The sequence below is a fragment of the Apis dorsata genome, unplaced genomic scaffold (genome assembly GCF_000469605.1).
Source record: "Apis dorsata unplaced genomic scaffold, Apis dorsata 1.3 scaffold_631, whole genome shotgun sequence".
NCBI lineage: Eukaryota > Metazoa > Arthropoda > Insecta > Hymenoptera > Apidae > Apis > Apis dorsata.
Window position 1 is genome coordinate 475797 of NW_006263826.1, and position 10417 is coordinate 486213.

Below are 10417 nucleotides of genomic sequence, written 5' to 3' on the forward strand. Positions count from 1 at the left end.
AACCGAGTAATAATAATTTCGTTGGAATAGAAATTATCTCGCAAATATCGGTAGTCAAGTTCGTTAGACGGGCAATTTACTTTGTTATCCACCGCAAAAGACACGAGTCTTTATCCGTTTCTATCTCCTTCAACCGGAGAAATTCAATTTGTCTCTTTTGAAACAGTATCCGTTTATATCGTCCGCTTGGAAATATTTCAATTCCACGAATTATTATTTTTCTAAGAATAATTCTAAAAATTATATTGGATAAATTATTGGATAAAATATTGGATTCGATGAATAATTCCATTATCATTGAAAAAAAAAATCGTACTCATAAACGGTAAAAAAATGAAGGTTAAATATATATATTCTACACGTGTAGAAAGATACATGTATATATATATGTTAAGTAATCTCAGTGTAATATTTCTGGGTTCAAAATTCAGGACGACAGGCCAGCTTGAAACTATGCGAGCGTAGCATGGTAAACGGATCCTTTGTCTTTGATCATCCCGAGGATGCGCGCGATTAAACCCATATCTATGGATTATCAGAGGTAGCGTTAATTGCGCAGTTAACGTCACCCGTACACTCGACCATTGCGGTAACATTGATATGCCAATTCTGAATTAACCCTATACGAGACCTTTCTCTCTCCCTCTCTCTCTCTCTCACCTCTCAAATCTCAAGGAGGAGAAGCACGAAAGATCGAAGAAGACGATTCTCAATAATTCTCTCGTGATCGAAGTAAAGGAAAATCGAAACGATTGAACGAACGAACTGTTGAACGAATTACACGCGAGACTTACTTATTTACGGATAAGCTTTTAACTCGATATCTGGAAAAGAAAATAGATTGAAACATCGAGAGCAACAGGTTTCTCGTTTCCCTTTCAATTATAAGCGGTTCAAGGATCTCACCGTATGATCTCGAATTCGAGAATTCACCTCGATCGGTAAAATCGTATATACATGTAACAGTAGAAAAGTTTAATATATCGAGAAAGGACTCGAATAAATGACTGTTCGGAGGTAAAGGTAGCTTCGTTATTAACATTCTTTCGAGGATGGAAGAGAATAATACGAAGAGTTTGAACGGGTCTGAGGGTAACAGTTGGCATAATAACGACCAAAAAACTCCTCTCTGGATATTGTAAAAAAACGCGATTCACTGTCGTCGCTAGTGTGCCAAATAAATTTCCGACGGAATTGTATTTCTTTCCATTTCTTCGAAAGATGCGTGACTCTAATACGAATCTCTCCATTCTTATTCTTTCTTTGTTCGAAACTTTCTCCCCTATTCTCCAAAAAATTATTCCGCAAAAATATACATATCACATTGAATCGTGAATGGATACAGAGCGATGTTAAAAGTTATTTATCCCATCCCATATACGGTTGATTGCAATTAACTGATTAACCGGAAATGGAGATTAATTTCCGCAGCAAAAGCTGCGGTGGTTTTGATCGCGATTATATTTTTTTAAATCGCGGTCAATCGATCCGGAATTAATTATTAAATAAATATACAACGACGTATATAAATAAATATACAACGACAAAGGAAAGAGAGCAGGAGGAAGGAAAAGACTTTTTTCTTCTTCTTCTCGAAACGAGTTCAAGACAAGAACAGTTGTTCGTAGCGACTTGTGTTCGTTGTAAAATTGAGGGCAGGGTGAGAGGGGTAACGAGGCACATTTGTCATTCGCTCGACTCGGTCACGTGGAATTCTCTCGACTAATATTACCGCCGCTCGCTCGTTACGAATATTATATTCTTTCTTATTTATGTGCCATTTTATATTAAAATAAAAACGTTCTAAAGAACGACTATCGCGAGAATGGAGGGAGGGAGGGAGGGAGGAGGGGAAGGATTTTCGTTACTTACGTCTACCTCGTTCAACAATCGTTCCTTGTCGGCTGCCGGGATGGCCGTTGAGCAGTCTATCAACACCATCAGAACGACGAACAGAAACATGGCGATTCGTAACGACGACATATTTCGATCCTGCGTAACATAGAAAAAACAAACCAAATTTCGTCAATCCGGATTAATTAAATCGTTTTAATTGTTAACAAAAAAAATCGTATTATCGATTTTGAAAATATGAAAGATTGAAAAAAAAGATGCGACACGAGAAAAGCGAAAATATCCAAGTGAACGCCTCCGTCTCTCGATCGCACAAAATTACATATGTGTATATTCGCATTCTGGATATATCTATTCCCTGTTAACAACGTGCAACGATGCGCGCGTTTTTTTTTTTTCGATAATAACACGAGATAGCGTGATGGCACACGAGTAACGATCGCTCGTATCAGTTCGCTTCGCTGGGAAGCTCTAAAAGTATCCGGCGACGACTCGTACCGCGTTGATTACGTTCGAAAGAAAAATCGAACGATTGAAGCGACGTCGAAAGGCCATTGATACAGCGTGATACAGAAGGCGAGATTCTACTTTCTAGAAATCGATCGGATAAAAGCCGATGAATTTCAATAAAGCACGATTTTATTATTCGATTCGAAAGGGAGCAAAAGTTAATTTCTTGGTGGAATTTTTTGAAATGCTATTCCTCGCCTCGTGCGTTATTCCTTTTTTAACGGATTATCGACGATTGCTCGCGCGGACGGACACTTCTGAGACTATTGTCGAGAATGCAATCTCTCGTATTCGGTTACTGAAAATTTCTCATTTTCGAAAAGCAAATTTATCGTGTCTCGGTCGGATTGAAGAATTAATTTCTCTAAACGAATTAATGGAGAGTATATATATATATATATATATAATAATATATAATATATAATAATAATAATACACATGTATTTTAGAGAAGCAAATTAGGCGGATGAACGTTGACAACGTTGCATGCGGTTTTACGTATATCGTTGATGGACGGGATCGATCGGTTAATGGAATATTTTGATCAATGTCAAAATTGTTGGTTTTATTCGTTCGCGGTCGACACTTGGATTCTGCCGCGATGAATAACGGACAACCACTCTACCTGTCATTGACAGAACCATAATTCATCCAAGGAATTCTCTCGAGTGATACCATATCAATCCCCCTTCAATTTTTAAAATATCGCTATTCTCTATTTATTAATCAAACGAAAAATAGTTGGATTGATTTAACGAGCATGCATCGTTGTAAAACGAATAAAACGTAAAACAAAAAGTAGTATAATTATATAGGCGCTTTATATATATATATATATATCTTCAAAGACAATGCAAGACAATAGACGAGTAATTTGCACGGCTCCCTAGGCAACAGGTTTTCCTCTCCCTCGAAATGGACGCTCGCCTATATCTATACACTTATATATCCATCCCAAGCTGGCAAACACTTTTTTTTTTAACTCGATCGAACGAATTGTCATTGTCTCGTCTAAGCGAAACAATTTACGACATTTATTTATATAATTATATTCGAAACGTTATCATACTCGAGCCTACTTTTTCATCACCATTCAACGACATTCATAACGTAAACCAGTGAAATCGGGGATTTTTCGAGTAAAAATTACGAGCTCGAGTAAAAAGGCGATTATATGGTAAATTTAAAATTGGGAAGAAATCCAATCTATTCGCGAGTCTAACAGCTTAATAATTGTCCATTATCTTCGAAAATCGAAACTCGAAAGAATGGCGAAAGAGGGGGATAAAGAAGATAAAGAAGAAATATACCTGTTGTTCGGTAAATGGAGATCGGGGTTGCGTCGTTAGCTCGAGTGGTTGGTCCTTTTTTGGGCGAGCAAGGTGCTTGCGAGGATCGGTGCTTCAGCGACAGAGTGACTGAGCTTGCAAGCACGCGACCACTTTATATCCGAGACAGGGACTGGGTCGGTGGCGTTGTGGTGGTGGAAACGATGGGGGTGGAAAACCCGCATTCCCCCTTCCCTCTCCCCCCGCTCACAAGTCACTCTCTTTCCACGATCACGCGTTTCGTCCACCGCCGATATTAATATTTCCACGCTCTCGAATCAAAGCTTTCTTTTCTTCTCAAGCTCCTCCTCCTCCTCCTCCTCTCCCCTCCCTCCCTGCCCCCCATGGGACAACATCACTGAACCGCGGCGTATAAACGTCTAAAACCGGAACTCGAATCCGTTCGAATCAATCCCGAGAATCAAACGACGAGACCCACGAGACTCGAGCTCGCAACTAGGAAGGAAGCGACGAAGGAAGTCTCGTTGTTAACGCAATTTTATTATTGATAGCGAGCGAGAGATAAGGAATAAAAAAAATCGAATCGAGTGCACAAATTACGTGGTAATTTTCAATTCCACGTAAGGGGGATGAACGATATTTTTGAACCACCGTCCGGAGATCGTGTGCATTCTGACGGGCGAACAGAATTGCTGGACGAATTGCTGGACAATGCGGCGGCCGGGATAGAAATTGGCGGTGGGCAAGAGGCAGGAATGCTCATCCCCCGAGATATGCGAGGTCCGGCATGCTCCGCTCTCTTGCCACGTCCCTCCCTTCCCCCTCCCCACCGGTCACGTATCTATCACTCGACCGTGTTGCATTACACGTTTCTTCTCCACGATCTTCGTTTCGACGAATAGTAGCCGCTTCTCATCGATCGAATCAGGAAAGAATTCTTTGGAAATTGTTCTTGAACGCGCTTTCTCTTTGATTTAAAACTTTGACGATTTCAAAATTGATTGATAATAATTTGTAAAGAAGGAAACGCGATGAACGAATAAACAAATAATGGATAAAAGTTGATATTTTTACTTTTTCCGATTACCGGGTGATAAAAGAGTATACGATCGATAATCGGTGACCGATAAGAGATAGGCCATCAACATTGGAGAAAACGTGATCGTAACAACGATGATATGATAAAACGCGATAAAAGCTGCGGGCCATCATTCACCGACGGATCTTGTCGCTCGCTCTTCCAAACGCGTTCCTCTCAACTTTTTATTCCGCTCGCTGATATTTCGTTAAATAATCGCTATGTTGTAACCCAGTTGGGAACTGTTTCGTATGGATTCGTGTGTAAAAACGTTGGTCACGATCGTGAATCTTTATTTCCCCTTTGAGATTCTCAAACGACGGCCAAGCATTGGATCATAACGTTCCCGTTGGGCCACGAGATCTGCCAATATTGGTCAATAAAAAAAAAAAAAGAAAAAATAGAATTTGCATTAACACCTTATAAAAGAAGGAAATTTACGTGGAAGCGTGGGGAATTTCCTTGAAATTCTACGTAATTTAATAAAAAATCGCGTCATCGAGGAAAATATCATTTCGATACCACGAACGAGCGAATCGACAACGAGTCACGTTCAAATTCATTCGTAAAACGTAATTAATCAGGATTGCTAGAAATTTAGTTGGAGATTGATAAATTCGATCGTCTTAAATAACATCAATCATCGATAATTGAATTTCTCTTCTATTTTCTTTTATACATGCTTGTTAAACAAAAACGGAAGAGAAATTAACTGCAAAGTTGTTCAAAACAAAATATATATTTAAATATATATATATAATTAATATAAAAATAAGTGATTTTTTTTCTCCTATTCGCCTATTTTAAGCGTGAACGAAGGCAAATTTGGATAAGCTGATTACGTAAAGAACATGTAAGAGAGGATCGATGGATCGATGATTAATCGATTCGAACGAAATAATACAAATTCGAAAGCTACGAGAGAATTTATTTTACGTAACTTTTAACGAGCAATGCTTGGTCGTATCGTCGCTAATTAAGCATTTCTATAACTGAACTTTGAACGCGTTGTCTCATTTTTTTTCTTTCGATTCCGTATATACAATTCGAGTTTACAACACCATTAAGAAACACGCCTTAAAACGTTCATCCATCACAATTTTACATAGGAATTGGAATACACACGGCAGACGCGTTTCACCGTCTCGAAGCTTCTGTCACTCGTCAACTATGGATGGTATCTCTGATGTCAAGATGTGCGCGAACCTGTCGGTGTAAATTGTAAACACAATTCTCGCGTTATCTCGCCACGATCGAGCCCTTGAAACGAGACAATTCGGTATCGTAGCATCGACTCAGGCCGCAGTAGAACGTATCATTGTTTGGTCAGACCTTTCTCTCTTGCTCTATTCTATCGTTCGATCGTTTTACATTTCTTTACAAATATTAGACGAATACCACAAGACTACGAGTGTTAAAATTTGCGATTAAAAATATATTTTTTGTTTCTTTTTATTCGTTCTTTTATTTTTCTCGTTACGCAACGTTACGTACTAGCGATAGAAGTACGAAGAAAAAGTTCGAAGAAAAGAGTTACGCGATTCGATAATTAACCGAAGGCAATTAAAGAAAGATGTTAAAAAAGGTTGTCCACTTGTCGTAAACATTTTTATTTCCATTTTTCGACGCGAGTGGGCAAGACGTTCGAGTTTGAAGAAAGAAAGGAGAGAAAGAGAGAGAGAGAGAGACGATCTCGAATCGATCGCGAAAAATAGCAACTCTGAAATGATGGACCAACGTCGTTATCTGAACGAAATTGGATCTCTCTTTCCGTTTCTCCCACGATTTCCACGGAAAGGGATTTGTAACGAAGGGCGAATCGTTAAGACCCCTTTGAAAAACATTTCGATTTCTCGCTTTCGTGGTTCGAGACGAATTCGAACTTCCAAAATGGCCATCTCCTACTTTAGTTACGATAATTATTATTTTCGAGATCGAAACGAAACGAAATATTCGAAATAAACGTGTTAAATAATTTTCGCAATTGTGTCATCCGTACGAAACGTTTAATTAAATATTTTATTTTCCCTTTTAATTTTAAATAATTTAAAATATCGTTAAAGTTAGAATTTCGTTGCAATTCCCGTTCTCATAGAAGGAAGAAGAAAAAGAAAAAAAAAATTTCTAATAGAGTATGCTAGTAACGAAGGATTGGCTTATCGAAGTGGTCGAAAATCATGTCGGTAATTCCTAAGCAAAGAGCAAATCTTGAAAGGTATTTTCTTTATCGAAGTTGTAACTTATCCTGCAAGCTACGATTCTAAATCGTACTTTTTCCAACCTTTTATTCGCGGTCGATAAAATCAACAATTTTCTCCTTCTTTCTTCACGCTCTCGCTCCCCAACCCTCTTCAACTTTGTTTCTTCTTCTCTTTTTTTTCTCTCGTGTAATTCGAGACACCAACTCGAACAAATTTCTTCGTATTTTTATTTCATTTCACGCGGTATTAAAAAGTGGTGTTGAAACTTGTTGTCGATCCCTAGACTCTTTCTTATCTATAAATATTTTAACTTTACGAGAAGAAAAATACATGACGTGGGATCGTGACGGAGCGGAAAAAGTGATAAATGATTAAAATTAGAGAGGAAAGAAACATGCAGCAAGTTACGATTCTCGATTCTCGTAAATCGAAAGAAATATCTCGGTTACCGTGATGAGGAGAGAGGAGAGGGATCGCAACGGGTGGTTGAGTGGTATCAGAAAAACCTTTAGGCCGAGTTTCCATTACCCAGATCCGATCATTCTCTACTCTGATTGACTTTCGATGTCGCGGACGCTCGCGTTTCCTCCGATTTTTCAAACTTATTACAAAATTATTTTCATTCGTCGAAACTCGTACGATGCGTCATACTCTCGATCAAAAGTTCGAACTTCTCTCGCGAAAAATTACACGCGACGCGTGTAAAAATTCTACATGTCGATATTCGTTTTTCTTTTTCCTCTTTCAACGAAGCGAACGTCAACCGTAAAATCTATTCGATTGGATGTAACGGATGGAACGGTCCTCTCCCGCAGAGGAAAAAAGCGTTTTTGTCGTTTTCGTCGTTTTATAACCGCCATCACCGTGATGGTAAGTGACCCATTAGCGCACGAGTCGAGCTCGTTAAACTCCGTTTAACGCACACGCCAGTCATTTCTTAAATTCCCTTCTCGCGAATCGTCGCTCTCGCCACATGTATCTCTCCTCCTCCCTCTCCCCTTCTCTTCTTCACTAAGCTCCGGTTACCGAGTTTCTCTGTCGAGAATGAAGATTCAATTTCGTTGGGTCGCGAGCATTGGCCCGTTCGTCGACGGCCAATACGGAACGAGATTTTTCGCGCGTGTTGCGTATTGTGCAAAACGTATCGATGACAAACCACAAATCACGTTACGACCTATTATTTCAAAGCGAAGTTGCAAAGCTGTTGTCCGATTCCGCGACATACGAATCCAGATCGCATCTCTGTCATTAGCTAATTAATGGTGGAACGAGTTGAATCGGTGACAGAATCCACGCGATATTTCTTTCGAATCGATCGAAATTTTAAAAAAATTGGAAATTGGCTGTGATTTTTAATTCGATAACGAATTAAAAAAAAACTTTGCACAGCTCATGTGAATTCGCGGTTTTTATCAAACATTCAGAATCTGTAGGAAAAACGATAGAAAGAAAAGAAAAGAATATACACAAAAAGAGAAAGATATTTCCTTTCTCTTTCGAATATTCAACGATCCTCTTTTTTTCCTCTCTCGATACAATTCTATTTCTCGCATATATTCACGATACATTGCGATTATTCTTATAAATACATAGAAGAATCGGTCGCGAAAAGAAGAAAACTTTTGAAAAGAAAAATTAATTATTCCCGTAATATTGTAAGATCAAGTTGATCGGAAAATCAAAACTGATAGCGATTTCTGCCTCGATCAACCCGTCAATAGTTAATATCTCAAACTCGCTTCCGTTTATCGATTTGTCGAACGAATCGAAGCGAAGAAAGAGAAAAAAGAGTAGCGCGCATAGAGATAAAGAAAGAAAGAGGGGGGAAGGAAAGAGAGAGAAGAAAAATAAAAATGAAGCGAGAAAGTTGACATCGGTCACGTATCTGGCCACCAGAGCGTGTTAGTCGTTAATTATAATCGGCACGTGACACTGGAACTCGGTTAATTATACGGATCCGTTTCTTTCTCGTGAACCACCTGTCGCATTTGCGATTCTGCTCGAGCGGACACTCGTTTTTTCCCGTTTTTCCTTTTGCTAAATGGAATCGAAGACAAATGTCTCTCTCTCCCTCTCTCTCTTTCTGTTCAAACAAACGCTTTCAGTAAGCTTGTTTAATTCGATTCCATTGAAAACAGTAACGTACAGTAATCGATGAGGAGTATATATAAAAGAACAACAAAGGGCGAATTCTCTCATTAGGAAGAGCGGGGATTAAGATCGTGCCGATAAATTTTCCGACTTTGGAATCCAAGTTAATAATTCCCCGACCAATTTCCGACTTCCAAACTATTCTCTCACGAGATTCGTTCGAAGCCTCTGCGACGAATCTGCCAATCTCGTGCGTGTTCTTCCATTCCACTTTTCCGCGTAACTCAATTTTCGTATCTACGTTATTCTTCGTCGATCACTAACTTGGAAACTTTCGTTACACCTACTATACTATACACATATAGAACGCGTTTCGACGTCAAGCCTGCGCGAACTTGCCCACTCTCGATCTCCCGATTTTCCAATCCTAATCGTTGCAATGCTGTCTTCTTACATCTTATACATAGTATACATCCTCGATAAGATTTTTTCTTCTCGTCCACGCGTTTTTTCGTACGCGATCCATTGTTCCAGACTCGCGGAGGACGAGTGTTTTGCCAATTAGATTCGCGGCGGAGGAGGGCGAAATTTTCGGATATCACGGAATGGAAGAAAATAGGCGGTACGTGAGAATCGGAGGATAATGTGCGGTTTCGCGGATCGGATATATTCTCGAGCGCCTGCGTAACGTCAGCCACGCGTACACATATATATAGGAGGTTGCCGCTCGAGGCGTCACATTGCGTCCTCGAGTACGTCCTTCGTCTTCCTGGGACAAGCAACGCGCAGGATATCTTTCGATATATAATCGTCGCTCGATTATATCGCGACGCGCTCCTTTTTCAATTTTCATAAGAAGAATCGTGCCAGGACTCTTTCTCTTTCTCTCTCTCTCTCTTTCTCACACTCTCGTACTCGATCTTATTCGCGTTCACCGCGTTTATCGCGATCGCCGCGATTTCGATCCTCGATCCAACATCCTCCGCGCGAGAGGAAGAAAACAAATAAATCTTGGATTTCGGATGCGATAATTCGTTCCCGTAATTAAATAATCGTATATTTCTCGGGAGAGAAATGGGCAAAGTAGTGATTCCATGGCTGATGGTGGCGATAGTGCCCATGATCGCTGCAACCATCGAGCAGCGTGCTCTCAGCAAGAGGAACGCCCCGGCCAATCTCGATTATCCCGACTATTCGACCAAGTACGACGAATATCCGGTGAGTAACTAACATTCACCAATGCAACTTCTCGCTACTCACACGTACGCGTAACGTTTACCGAAAATATGCTAATTTTACGAACTCGTGGGACGTGCCTGGATTGGATATCGTTTCTTGATATTTCAATCATTGTATCTCGATTCCTTTTTTTTTTTTCTAAAAAAAAAAAATAT

At 39.7% G+C, this 10417-nt stretch overlaps 2 protein-coding genes across 3 annotated transcripts in view; one reads left to right on the forward strand and one right to left on the reverse strand.

The window, feature by feature from the left end:
- The window catches only part of LOC102678862 (prohormone-1), an 8951-nt gene extending 2941 nt beyond the window's left edge, over positions 1 to 6010 (reverse strand). The window contains exons 1-2 of one of the 2 annotated variants that reach the window (XM_006621443.2): positions 5673 to 5955; positions 1873 to 1992 (exon numbers count right to left, since the gene is read on the reverse strand). In XM_006621443.2, the coding sequence (XP_006621506.1) occupies positions 1873 to 1983 (111 nt within the window). In that variant the 5' untranslated portion in view covers positions 1984 to 1992; positions 5673 to 5955. Of the gene's footprint in view, positions 1 to 1872; positions 1993 to 5672 lie in introns of both variants that reach the window. The other variant, XM_031513376.1, reaches the window with a different exon arrangement.
- A 3762-nt stretch (positions 6011 to 9772) lies between these two features.
- The window catches only part of LOC102679964, a 7697-nt gene continuing 7052 nt past the window's right edge, over positions 9773 to 10417 (forward strand). The window contains exon 1 of the mRNA XM_006621454.2: positions 9773 to 10241. Within this exon, the coding sequence (XP_006621517.1) occupies positions 10098 to 10241 (144 nt within the window). The 5' untranslated portion in view covers positions 9773 to 10097. The remainder of the gene's footprint in view (positions 10242 to 10417) is intronic.